We start from the raw sequence: 14594 nt of genomic DNA on the forward strand, positions 1-14594 counted from the left end.
GTTCTTTTTTTGGGGTAAATGAAAGCAAAAACAATTGCCTTGAAAATACACTAATCGCCTGGCTTCCAGTTCTATCATTTTTAAATGTTTTGTTGAACACTATTGGCAGCTGCTATTCAAGTCAGCAATGAAAAACTATCCCTTCAGTACTGTCTTAAAAGCAGATTTCAGAGTGTTTTGATTGTGTACAGCGGCACAGAAAGATAGGAGAGAAGATATTCTTATGGCGAGTCTCATGTCTTTCTACAAGCAAAGACTATCTGCAGATACTGTTAATCTCCTATGTTTCAGTGTTTGGGGAAAAAAAATACAGGAAACTTAGCAAGTGATATGACAGAAGGCACTTGCAAAGAAGTGCTCAGGACCATTGTGAAAGCAAATGTGAACATTACCAAGGATCCCAATCCACAGGAGAAAATGTAGATTTTCTTGAGGGATAGGTTTTGAACTGAGCTCTGTCTAGCCCTGAAAGCCAAGTGCTTAATTTGTGCTGTACTGACTGGATGTAATTTGTCCTAGCAAAGAAATCCTACTGGTTGATCTGACAGCTCTGTGTTGTAGTTGGTTTTTCTGAAGGAGACTTACAAAGTAGCTCTGCAAAACCAACTGGTGAAGAGGAGATTTCACTTGAGAGATTATTAGACAGAGAATGTAGAGACTAGGGGCAGGTCATGAAATGGTTGACGCCTGAGAAGGCCAAGCAGGAGGCTGGATTTAGAATGTGAGGCACTGAGGTCTTCTGTGAGCTATCAAGCAAAGGAATCATGGGGTAAAGGCCAAGTTGCTAGGTAACGGTCACATCAGTGTCTCTCACGGCTGGAGGTGATAGACTGTGATGCTGTTCCTGGTGGATGCCAATCAACTGACTTCCCCTGGAGTCTCCTGTGAGTCCCCACACCCTGCCAAGCTTGTCTAGTAGAGACTAGAGGCAGAAGCGTGTGAGACAGGATTCATTCAGCTCCAGTGAGGTGTAAGGAGGTTAGGAAAGTTTGCTAAATGACCATGAAAAAGAGATGGTAAAAAAAAAAAGCCTAAGAAGTAAATGGCAAATAGCATTTGTAGAGTGCCTCTGGACTACAGTGCCAGACACTGATGCTGAGATAAATGCCAGGACGTAGTGATTAGAGCCTTGCAAAGGGAGATGACAGTTGGTCTTGTGCAAGCAGATGGGACCGAGTTCTGTGGGCAGAGGGAGATGTGTAGGAGGCTGGAGCAGTAAGTAGGAGTAACCCATGGATTGCAGAATGGGAGAAGGCTCAGGAGAAGGGGTTGTGAATGCTGCAAAGCACAGTCATCCTTGAGGCTTCCTCTGCTCTCTCTGTACATCTTCGGAGGAAAGTCTACTGACTTTTCTTTGACTCAGGATTAAGAGCAAGCACAAGAAAAGTCCTACACAGTTGTTATGTTCTTGCTGAGATGGATGGTAATTGTGAATGCTTCATTTTTTTCTCTCTTCTCCAAAGCTTGCCGATGTATCCTATTTAAGCATAGCACAATCTAAAAATTTTAAAATCCATTTATCACTGATGCATTCTCCAGGAAGGATCTTTTGCTAAAATCCCTTCCCAAAGGGAGACATAAGCAACACCTCTTGTTCCTAAAGTCCCAAGGACAGGCAGAGGCACTGTTCTACCAAAGTTCACTTTTTGGGACCAGTGAGTATTTATTGGGTTTCATTATAGAACATAGGTTAGATGCTTCTTATGGGGTCTGGGGTGCTCCACACCCCAACAGGTTGCACCTAAAAAGCCGTAACCCAGAAATCATGAGGGCTTCCCCATAGCTTAATTGATGGAGCCTCCCTCCTCTAGTCTCCCTTGGCCTATATGTATGCTTGCTCCTCCCGGAGGCCACAGGCATCTAAGGCAGAGCTGTAGACAACTATGGCAGGAAGCCATTGGGTATGTAGATGAGGCTTCACCTGAGACATCTATCCACAATGAGGGAATGGAAGCAGTCAACAGGCCTGGCTGGGACAAACTATCTGCAGAGCTGAACATCACAGTACTATCCAAAATTTAGATTTATATCTGTATCGCTTTTAGAGAAAATTGGGAAGCAGATTATATAAATAAATGTGAACACTAGAGCTTAGGAATAAACGCTTCCTCGAAGTGAATAATTACAGCTGTGGCCGTGGTCTTCTAACACATTACAGGCCTATCAGCAGCCACACTTCAGAGTGTCCAGCTTCCAGTCCTCATACATCTCTTGCCACCTTTCAGTTGCAGCATTGCAGGAAATTATATTTTTAGCAATGAAGGAGCATATTGATGAGGTGATAAACAGAGGAAATAGAAGTGATGATGAGGGCTCTTAGAAGCTGGGCTCCCATGGTCATTGCCAAGTCCCCGGCCACATTTCACTAGGAAGGAGATACTTTTTGACACATAAAACCAAAAAATGACAACAAAACAAAGTAAAAGCCAAATGCCTTTGTTAGCATATTCCAGGTAGTATTAAGGAAAAGGAATAATTTCCTTTCTAGTTTAATAAAACCTACATTTGCCACGGAGTTGTATCAGTCACTGAGCATATGACAAAACCTAAATTGTTATTATTTCTCATTTATGTTGTACAGGACCAGTCATAGGTGATTAGATAGTTATGCCACTATGGGTTCCAAGCATGTCTGTGTCCCTTTCTGGGTTGTGTACAGTTGTATCAGATACATTGGCAGTGTTTGTCCCTATACAAGTCATAAGTCTACATGAATCTGTGGTATGGACAATTAGTTCTAGCCAGTCAATTTCTCAGTATAATTCTCACTTAAATGAGAAAATTGCATTCTATTCCTGGCTTATATAGAAGGATGAAGTATAAGAATCCTTCTAAAGAAGATAAATTTTAGTGAGAAAAGGTTAAATTTTAGCGGTATCCATTCTAATTGTGTGTGTGTGCATGTGTGTGTGTGTGTGTGTGTGTGTGTGTGTGTGTGTGTGTATGTGTGTGTGTGAAATCTGAGCTCTTGCAGCATGGCTTAGGAATTCAAATGTTATCAATTGGAATTGACATTAATTACTTCTGTGCTGCCTGGCATCTGTTGAAACATTATTTCTATAATTCCACCAAAGTCACTTAGGCAATTATCTGTGCTATGATCACCATCATCATCATAATTGTTGTGACTAAGTCTCTCTCGTTCTGGTTCCTTGAAGCAGGGTTCTGCTCTTCATCCTCTCTCCTGTCCACCCTTCCCCACTGCAGGAGGTCCCCTTCTCCAGAGTGTGGAGCAGCAACCGGCAGCCCTTGCACTGTGCCTTCTCCCTAGAGCGCTACACGCCCACCACCACCCAGCTGTCCTGCAAAATCTGCATCCGGCAGCTCAAAGGCCATGAACAGATCCTCCAAGTGCAGACATCCATTCTAGAGGTAAGTCTGGGATGTGGGTCCTTTGAGTCCCTTCCTAAGGGACAGTAGGAATAAAGAGCGCATATATGTCATGGCTGTGCTATTGTTAGAAACTTCAAAATGTAGGCTCTTGACTCTCATTTCCAACGAGAAAAGCCATACTTTCTCAGGCTCAGAATTGAACTGAGCATCCCACTGAACAGGGAACCTCAAACTTTCTGAGATCCTAATCAAGGCTCTGTAGAGAGACTTTTGGGGAAGGAGTGAGTACAGGGATTCTTCTACAACAAACAAACAGTTTCCTAATTCATAGCAGACCTGGGATACTTGCTGACATGTGACCATGGTGGATCAACATAATAGCTGAGAGTCAGGTGGTCACTGGGCTATTGTTCACCTGATTCTTAATAATGCTTTAGAAGACAGTTGCCATCTGTACTTAATCTTTGGAGCCCCTCATCACCAGGTCCCTTTCTCACATTCATGTCCTTTTGTTTGTTTTGTGAACCACTGATTTTAACATGTAAATTTGTCAGCATAAAAACTCAGTTTCAAGTTCTGTCCCTTCGAATGTGTATAACTGTAATGCATTATCACTTCTTTGCATTTTGATTTCAACTCATTATTTATGCAAAGTGAGTATTGCTAATTCCCCAAATAGTTTTTCTGAGGCCTGGATAGCTTTCCCAAGGATCGTGTCTTACAATTGATAGCTGTCTTAACTGATGTGTATGTGCGCTATTTGCATTCATTATTGCCAATTAGCATTTAGTACTAAAGCAGCTTTGATGGGGAAAGTACATCCAGAAATCTGGGCGCGGTATTTTTAGAAACTCATTCGTGAACAGTCCTGGCATATTTAATGCAATACATTTCCAAGATAAAATACAAACAAATGCTATGGAAAACTTTTTTTTCTTAGATTGTAACCTCTTTTAGTAATAGTTCATCCTGAAGTTAGATGACTTACTTTATTTCTAGTTTTTTTTTTTAATTGGTTAAATTTGCTGACAGCTGCAACATGTATATAAAGCATTGGTTCTCAACCTTCCTAATGCTGAGACCCTTTAATACAGTGCCTCATGTTATGGTGACCCCTCAGCCATAAAATTAATTCCTTGCTACTTCCTAACTGTGATTTTGCTACTGTTATGAATTCTAATGTAAATAACTAATATGCAGGATATCTGATATGTGTTTTTTTGTTGGTTGTGACCCACAAGTTGAGAACCACTGGTGCAATGCATGCTGGTTACTCTCATTTCTCATCCTTTATTTCCCTCCCACTCCTGTCATCTGCTCTCCACCAAATCCCCTCCCCATATCCATGTCTTTCTGTTTGTTCATTTTGTGACCCACTGATTTTAGCTAGGACCATCTGTTTGACCACAGGTTTGGAACTGCCCATACGCCTGTGGTGGGTTCGTTAGTGTACACACAACTGAAAATAGTTACATCTCTTGCCCGGAACCCATCAGTAACCAAAAGTTCAGCAAGGAGGGGTAGGGCTCTCTGATTCCCTGCCCAATCCATGATTTGCATTTGACAGCCCCAGTCTTGGTCAGGCCCTGCACAGGCCGACAGCTGCAGCTGATGTGAGATATGTTTGCAGTGACTGTATCATGTTACATCCCTTCTTTCTGTTTTCGAGCCCTTACATTCTTTCGGTTCCCTGTGACATCCCTGCCCCTTAGAGGGAGCAGTACAAATGTCCCATTTAGGGCTGATCATTCGTCTCCATCACCCATCCTCACTATCTTGAGCAGTCGTGACTCTTTGTTGACTACCTTTCACTGCAAAGAGAAGCTTTCCTGATTAAATAGCATGTCTATGGTTAGAAGCATAAATATTTAGAATGCAGCTTGTCACCATGACAACTTGGCTAAGCAACAGTAATAAGTTCCCCTCTGGGGCCTATGCCTCCCCAGCCATGGATTTTTAAAATGAGAAACAAAAGAGACCCCCCCCCCAAAAAAAAACCCAAAACAGCTAATTTTCAAGTGCACCCATCAAAAGGCAGAAGAAAGAGGCATCAAACCTGGATTGCCTGACATGTCTATTAACAGGTCAAGCAAAGAATTCTAGGTTTGAAAACCTTGTGTGTGTGTGTGTGTGTGTGTGTGTGTGTGTGTGTGTGTGTATATATATATATATATATATATATATATATATATCACCTAGATGCTGGGTCTTAACTTCTGCTATTGAGGAAATTTACAGAAGGACAAAATAGGAGGATTGGCATGCTCTAATACTTTTCGTTATTGCTTAACTAAATTCGTGAAGCACATCAAAGGAAAATCAGCCAAGAAACCCAATCCTTCCTACCTTTTGTTGTTGATCTCTTTTCTAATGATTCAAAGTTAACCGTGACATTGAGCCATCAAGAAGAAAAGCATCACAGTATCTCTGGACACTGGAAAAGAAGTATCAAAATAGCATCAGATATGCTGTTGACTGATAATAATTGGTTCACAGCCTTCTGCTTTTAGATGCTTTACTGCTCTTTTCATTCTGTCAAGGATTGGTTTATTAATTGCTTAAAGTATTTACTGCAGGAATTTGGCCCAGTGTCTGAGCATCTTAGGCATGTCTAATTTGATAGCATTTTCTGTGTTAGAGGACAACTAATAACTTTTGAAAGCCCCTGTATTTTAGGCTCTGTTTTATTTGTTTCATATTTGTCACATAGCTATTACGGCCCTGTGGATTAAGTATTACTGCATTCCCAATTGTACGTGATATAAAATCTCAAGGAGGTTGCCCTTCTTGACTAAAAATACTTAGCTAATGAGATGTGCAGCCACAGTACAAACTGAGAGACTTGACTTCAGGCCCAAAGTCTCTACTTACTTACTACAGTATTTTAGGACCCCAAAATGAGCCTCATTATAACCAACCATCATGCAAGTGTTCAACTTGGGAGCGCAGGCACTGGTGGCAAACATCCCAACACCAGTAATTTTGTTCTTAAAGACATAAATGGAGTGATGTGACAATTCATTCTTTTGTCAAAAAAGAAATCAGAACTATGGAGGTATCTTGGTCCTTAAAGAGCTTACAGTGCAAGCCTGTTGCCCTAAGGTCACTCCCCAGAGCAAGTGTGCTGCTGCGTCCTTCTAATCCCAATTCTGGGGAGACAGAGATATACAAATTTATAGAACTTGCTACCACCCTACCCTAATAGGTAAGCTCTAGGTCCTATCAAAGATCCTGTTTCAACAAAACATAAGGCAGATAGTTCCTGAGAAGAAGCAACACTCAGGTTGTCCTCTGGCCTCAACACACAGGCACACCCACAAAAGTCAGAGCACATGCATGTATGCTAACACACATAAGAAGAAAACATAGATTGCCAGTATTTGGGTGATGGAGTATGTCAGGGTTCATTTTATAGGTGGTTAGGAAAAGATTGCATATCCTGCGTGTGCCATCATTGAACTGTCTCTCAGTCTCCTTCCAATGTCTGGGGAAAGGACACATCCAGTGGTCAATAACAACTGTTGCCTTTTCCTAAAACTAACTTTCGTAGTAAATGGTTTAAACAAAGGGCTAAAGATGGACAGTGTTCAGAAACTGATTGCTGGGGCTTCCCAGGAAGATGACATTCTAGACATGAATGACCTGGAATAATAGACCAGTTTTGAAGGGCTGTCACACTTCCTGGTCACCAGGCTGGAAACACTGACTTTAGGGGTTTAGGAAGTTTCAGAAATTAGCCTCTAGGGCCTATTGAGTAAACCCCAACACAATAATATGGAACTTTTGTAGTTTTTTATGGATGTCATTGATTTTTTAAATTAATCTTGTCCCCCTAATCCCTAAGTATTTCATCTCAGGATCTTCACTCTTTGTCTTACTTGAGTGGGTTCTCTTAGTGTAACAACTTCCTATATTTGACAGTAACCATGGGGAATGTAAGCATGTGCGTTCATGGGTATGTATGTGTAAGTCAATGCAATGATCATACTCATTGAAACATTGATTCTATGCGCTATTACATCTGTCATTTCCCATCACGTGTCTGCCTGCTCTAAATGATTTTCCAAATAAGTACCATCTTTGCAATGACACTTAAATAAAAGGTTTGAGCCAAAATATTACATCTTTTTAAAATTTATGTGGCTAAAATTGTGTCAGTCTTTCATAGCACTGAATTCCTTCCTCTTAGATGCAATCCTGGCAAATTACATAATGACTACTGGTAACTGAGGCTCTCTCAAATCAACACTGCCATCCATCTAAACCTGGAGCCTGGAACACTCTAAGGAACAGGGAAGAACCCTCACATGATTTATCCCATCATTTTTTCCTAATATAATATTATTGAAGACAGTTTTGGGTAGAAATGACTTAAATGAGAATCTTGAATGTTACAATTTCCCCTTTAAGCAATTCTCTTATCTTTCCTCCAAAAGTAGTGGAAGTTGGGGGATAATTTGTCTGCTATAAAATACAGCACTTGGAATCTCTCGGTGATTTACAACTCCCCATGCAAGCCAGGTAGCAGCCGCTTATCTCAGATGTACAGAGCATGAAAATCTACTGTTCCTCTGCATATTTAATTTAAACACTCAGAGAATGGGATGTACCTACAGCATTCTTATTACTTGGTTCAGATGTGTTTTAGAATGCATCATAAATGTTTCATAAAGTGCCACCCTGGTAGAGGGGAAATATTTAAGTTTGGAAATTTTAAGAGTGAAATGGATCCACTTATTAAAGTGTAATAAATTTGAAAGTGCTTAGTTTTAAATTCAACCTCATATATTCTATTCTTCAAAGGAAAGCCACTTTCTTCTATGTTGGTTTCTGCTTCAAAGTGGCTTCTCTCCTGCCAACAGATTCTTGGGGGTTAAACTATCCTAACTTGTCTCGATGAAGTCTGAGATCCAGTCTGATTATTTTGATTTTGAAGAGTGCAGTGTGTAGGTGACTGCTCAGTTGGTCACACGCTTGCTATGAAGCATGAGGACCCAACCTCAGATCCCCAGCGTGCATGGAGTTAGAAGCCAGGTGAAGTGGTGCACATCTCTAAGCCCTTCACTATGGAGGCAGAGACAGGAGGATCACTGGGGCTTGCTGTTCAACTGGTAGAACCACGGTGCATCAAGTACAGTGAAAGACCCTTTGTCAATGAATAAGATGGGGAGCAACTGAGGGAAATACCCAAAGGGACCCCTTTCCCCAAGCCTCATGAACACTCACACATACACATACACATATACTCTTATTGGTTTTTTTTTTTTTTTTTGGTTTTTCGAGACAGGGTTTCTCTGTGGTTTTGGAGCCTGTCCTGGAACTAGCTCTTGTAGACCAGGCTGGTCTCGAACTCACAGAGATCCGCCTGCCTCTGCCTCCCGAGTGCTGTTTTTTAATGTAGGGCCTTACCCATTTTAGCCAAGTGCTCTACCAACCAAGATATATTCCCAGCCCAAGATTCTATTATTCTAAATAATTCAAGGTAGCATGTAGTTGTTGAAAGCTAATTTCGTGTCTAATAATTATTTATTCTGGATCTTTATTTATTTATTTTTACGTTCAAGCCACCTTCCCTTAGGTTAATACCTTTGGTACCGTTTCACACAGGAGACTCCAGTGTTAACTTGAGTAAAATTCTTTTTTTCCCCGTTCCTCTTTGGGCTCATCTTGCCCCTCTCTTCCTTTCTGCTCTAGTCTTCAAGTCAGAAAAAATATGTAGGGAAGCTGTCTCCACTTGATTTGCATTTTTAGAGGCTAAAAGAAATTTTACAAACCATGATAAAAAAAATAATGTCTACTTGTAACCTATTTTATGCAGTAAGAAGCTGAGTTGGTTTATTTTATAACCACCCAATATATCAGAACAGAACTGTCCACTCTATCTGGGATAAGTACCTATCAGCCCTAAGTATATTCAGTCTATGCCTACCAATCCTTCAAGGCCAACTCCAACACGTCTTCCATGAAGACTCTCCTTCATATAAATTTCCAAGGCATAGTGTTAATATCACCTGCACAGGATTGTTCATAACCCCTTTGCTCTGTTGATTTCCAGTTTGTTTTGAAGCAGTAAAATGGAGGCTGGCGTAGTTACTAGGACATTCCAGCTTGCAGTTTCAGGTGTGCCACAAATTATGTGGGTGGCTTTTTACAAGCTTTTATACTGTCTGCCGAGTCTGTAGACATGGCAGGAAGTCTCATTAGGGAGCTGAGGATAAAGCTTATATAGCATCCAGAGTTACAAGCCAGGGAGGATAGAGTCCTACTGCAGAGCCATCTAAAAAGACTGATTTCAAAATTGCTTTTGTTATTAGACCAGACCAGACACCAACACTGAAATAATTTGTATAAGACTGTTCTATAATGTAGTATGTAACAGAATGGAAACCACTCAGTGGAACTTAAATGATAACAGGAATAGGGGATACGGTACCTTACACATACCTTTGACCATGAAGCTGTTCTGTCTTCGAATATCTTAAATATGCTTTGGGGCATCCTGGGATTTCAACACCCAAGCCATGCCACCATGTCCAATGATAATGGAAAAAATAAGAAACACTGCCAAACATTTATAAAACCTCTCCATCAGCCAGACTCTTTAGCTGACAGACTTTGAAGGAAACTTGCCTCACCTAAATTTTTAGAGTTGTGCAAATCTGAAAATCTCTGAAGAGGGTCACAATGGCTGCAGTGCCCACAGTAGAAAGACATTAAAAGGTCAGGAGTCATGGAGAAATCAGTACAGGACTTAGAGCAGTGATTAGCCATGTGCTGACGTGAAGAAGGATGCAGTATGCCATACAAAGGCTACCTGAGTGGGGCTTAAAGCCTCGTCATCAGTCCCTCAGCCCTCCTTGCCTTCCTTTTCTCTTTCAACATAACAAATTATTATCAATTTAGTGCCATAAGAAAATCCTATTTTTATTAGTCAGAAGTTCAAACTTGGCATAGCTGTGTTCTCTGGTCCGGATCTCACTAACTAAACCACGAGTGAAGATTGGCTAGGGAAATATTCTTATTGCAGCTCAGAGTCCATGCTTGTCCAAGTTGTTGCTACTACTCAGTTCCTTATCCTTTGGAACGTCGGTCCCCACTCCATATGATGGCCGTAGACCACAGGTTAGTTTGAGCTCCTAGTTACACATCTCCTTCACAGGCAGTTAATTCTCAGCATGGTCATTGCCATCTTCCTCCAAATCTGGGGGTGCATCTCAGTGGTAGTGTATTTGCCTATCTTACACAAGGCCCTGAATTCAATACCCAGTACAGGCAAAAGAGGGAGAGAGACATAGAGACAGGAGAGACAGACAGACAGAGAGAGAGAGAGAGAGAGAGAGAGAGAGAGAGAGAGATTCATTCCAAAAGACATCCTTTTCTCCTTTTCAAGGCTACCTAGTTAAGTTTGACCCACAGGAGAAAAGGAGAATAATTAAATCAAAGCTATCTGATTAGGTACTTATGTCAGCTGTATCTCTTTTATTTTATGGCATATAATAATCATGGGCTCATTCCACCAGATATTTGTGACTTCTTCAGATTCTATTAGTCCACATGAGCCCATCAGCTACTGCTGCAACCTCACAGATACTGTCCTTGTGACTTTATTTTGAATGTGGTGACCCACCAGTTGTGTTGCACTAACATAGCAAATCCTGACTGGACAGCTGTCCATTAGAAGCAGGTGGGCAGACGGCACGCAGGGAAACTTCCAGCCAGCACATGGTACACAGCTCACAGAAGTGTGGTCTCTGGCAGAATCTGTCTCACTGAGGAAACTTAAATCAAAACCAAGATTTATCACAGTGCCACACAGCTTCAGGACTGGGAATAGAACAAACTTCTGTAGCATTAACATGCAGTCTCCCCTTACAGCTTCCCCGTCTGATCAGCCCATTCATCTTTGGCCTCAATGAATATCAGAGGGTCATTCCTCATACTGAACCCAAATCTGTCACCAGGTGGCTTCTTCATAGTAATCCTCATCTATCTCCGAGAGCCCTAAAAAATAAAATAAAATAAAATAAGAAACACTCAATTCTGCCTTTACCAGGCAAGGCAGTATACTAGGATCTGGTGGCTTATGATATTCCTGTGGAAGGTTTCTGTAAATCTTTAGGAACTGACAGATGGGCCACTAAAGAGGGTCGTTACTATTTTGAAAACTAAGGAACCTGTCAGTGTGTTTTATGTATGCATTTTGAGCACGTGTCTTAACACAGATTTTCAAAAACAACAATAAAAATAATGTCAGCAGTGTTTTCCTCTAGATCTGACCATGCATCGCTTATCTTGTTTATAGAGTGAACGAGAAACCATCACTTTCTTCACACAAGAGGACAGTACCTTCCCTGCACAGACTGGCCCGAAAGCCTTCAAAATTCCCTATTCCATCCGACAGAGGATCTGTGCTACGTTTGATACCCCCAATGCCAAAGGCAAGGACTGGCAGATGTTAGCACAGAAAAACAGCATCAATAGGTAATTGGGGGCCCCTTTTGAAAATGTTTTGACTTAGCAAACCCTGAGAAATAAAGTGAGCCGGGGTAGCCACGTGGGATGGTGATCTTGCTGGATTCTCTTGTCCACTTTTGGATGGAGTTCAACTCTGGTATCAATGTGTCAAGTGTCTATTGCCATCTCACTCTGCCTCAGAGCACATTACCAAAAAGTCCTACATTGGTTTTGGCCCTGTGTCTAGGTTTGTAATTTGGGTTATTTAGCCAGAAGCTTAAACTGTGTTATCCTGGTAAATGGAGAGGAGAGAAGAGGAGGGGAGAGGCGAGGAGAGGAGAGGAGAGGAGAGGAGAGGAGAGGAGAGGAGAGGAGAGGAGAGGAGAGGAGAAGATGCTTCCTCGGATGAATAGCTTACACTGGTACATAAACCCATGGTAGCAGATATCTTGCATGTCCTCTGCACATCAGGAAATGGTATGCACTGCTTAGCCCCTAATGCGTGCATACTCAGTCTGCAAAAGTGGGTACCTGCATACAAGTTAGAGGGCATTTTAGGACAACGTTTAGATCTGCAACTAAGTGAACGAAAGTTATCTTCACACCACCACCTAAACAATGTCCTCCTTACTGTGTGGGTTAGTTGCTATCCTGTCCTAGAGTCTACTAGAATAGAGAAACCCCTCATAAGCTCCATTACCTCAGAGGAGCAGAGGCACAGGCGAGCTCTGCAGAGCAACACCCATGGGTGGTAGAAGTTGGGATTGTGCTGGGTTTGGTATGGCTAGTGTGGATAAGGCCTTGGCAAATCAAAACTTCATTTCATAATTCCCATTCACCCCAAAGTAGCTGATAAGAGTGGGTTCTACCAGCATTATTTTTATTTTCCTTGCCTTTGGTACTATTGCTTTGTTTTGTTGTGTTTTTGTTTTCAGGGGAAAAAAAAAACAAACCTCTTATCTTTTTAATGCTTGGCTTACTCTTGCCTTCTCACTTTTTCTCCCTATTTTCACAGGCATTATGCCTGACTCTTTTTCAGTCTGAAAGGGGGGGGGTATGTGTCTGCCAAGAAAAGATGGAATACGACTCTTTGCCTCAGAATGGATTCAGAATCCACAAATGAAGGATCCAAACAGAAGTCAGGAGGAGGCACTGTTGCCAGAGAAAAATGAATTTACAGAGAATAGGCAGCTCCAAAGAGAATAGATACCTCTTTGAAAAGGCAAAGGCTTATACTGAAAATGGAAGCATTGAAAAACATGAATATGCAGGAAAAACAATAACTTAGATAGTTTTCAGACTTAGCGAGTTTGACAGAGGAGAGAATTCTTGGTTTGTCATCTGTGAAAACAAGTGTGTTAAGTTCACTTTCTGATCAACGTGGACACAGAATGGTAAATGAATCCAGAAAATGAATTTTGTTGTGGGATGGGGAGGAAAAGAAAGAGGGAAGGAGAGGAAAAGAGATGGGAGGGGAGGGGAAGGGGAAAGGAGAGAAGAGGAGAGGAGAGGAGAGGAGAGGAGAGGAGAGGAGAGGAGAGGAGAGAAGGGGAGGATGCTTCCTCAGCAGGGACACAAGTTTGCCCAGCAACCCAGGTGCTTCAGCTCATTCTAGTCTATGTAAACATGTTACTTACATCCTAGAGTTTTCCTTTCTAGTCATAGCCCATATAGAATAGACAATATAGAATAGTAAGTCTCTATTCTAGTTATGAAAGCTATGATTTTTAAATTGTCATTTAGCAAACAGATACTTTCCCTGCCAAACAGTGCACAGACACTCCTGTGCACTCCATTGATTTACAGAGTGAGCACAGGGGAGCTCCAGCTCTGTTCTTTTGACTCTCCATTTACAGTAGACATAAGACCTAGAGTATGCGGCTCCAAAGTCACATATTTCTGACCTCACACTATAGGGAGAACTGCAAATCAAGCAGGGGACTCCATTTAGCATCTTTTATGTCCAGACACTAATGAACATCAATTGTCCATTCTGGAGCTAGCTCCCCTTCTAGTGTCTAGGGTCATGAGCCTGTTGACTTGCTACTTGCTTATTTTCCCCTAACACCTCTTCTCGGGGACAGCCTAAGCTCCCTTGACATAAGTAATTCAAATGCCTATTGTGTTGAAATTTTTCCAGCATAGTGCCCAGAATACTTTCAACAAATGTTACTTGTTCACCTTGACATTGCCGCAATGAATGCCAAATTAAAATAGCGTGGATGTGTATAATCTACTTCTCTCTTGAAATCTTATACAGATAACATATTCAGTTCAGTGGGCAGCATTTCCTCCCTTGCTCTTTGTTCTCCAGCTTTGATCTTCAAAAGCTGTGAAGTGAATGATTTCAGCTGGGGTCAGTACACTTTCTGTAAAGGGCCAGATAGGAATTAGTCAGGCCGTGTAGGATCTGCTGCCAACAACTCAACAACTGCTCAACCTCCTAGGAGAAAGTAATCTTTCAATTAAGAGACCAACAAAGTAAATTACTTTTAAGGCATGGTTTAAAAAAATCTTATACCTTATTAATCACTAAAAATTGCTGAATACTTTTTAAAGAAAATTTATATCATAATACACTAGACTTGGGCCCAAAGAGTTGGTTTGGTTGGTGAAGTGCCTCCCATACAAGTGTGAAGACCAGGGTTTGATTTTCAGCACCTACATGTGAGCCCCAGGCCCCTGAGAGACTCTGTCTCAAAAACAAAGTGGACAGCTACTAAGGAACAACACTCCAAGTTGTCCACTGGCTTCAACACATATGTGCATACACTTACATGCATATCCATATACACACACATGAGTTA

The 14594-nt window shown here is 41.5% G+C and overlaps 1 protein-coding gene across 9 annotated transcripts in view; it reads left to right on the plus strand.

The window, feature by feature from the left end:
* The window catches only part of Unc5d (unc-5 netrin receptor D), a 537586-nt gene that overhangs the window by 508226 nt on the left and 14766 nt on the right, over positions 1-14594 (plus strand). For 8 of the 9 annotated variants that reach the window (XM_041673692.1, XM_041673695.1, XM_041673694.1 and 5 more), the window contains 2 exons: positions 3208-3372; positions 11636-11814. In XM_041673692.1, coding sequence (XP_041529626.1) covers positions 3208-3372; positions 11636-11814 — 344 coding nt within the window. The remainder of the gene's footprint in view (positions 1-3207; positions 3373-11635; positions 11815-14594) is intronic. The other variant, XM_041673701.1, reaches the window with a different exon arrangement.

This window comes from Microtus oregoni, unplaced genomic scaffold, assembly GCF_018167655.1.
Source record: "Microtus oregoni isolate MIOR12 unplaced genomic scaffold, Mior012 000024F_ref0000369, whole genome shotgun sequence".
Lineage (NCBI taxonomy): Eukaryota > Metazoa > Chordata > Mammalia > Rodentia > Cricetidae > Microtus > Microtus oregoni.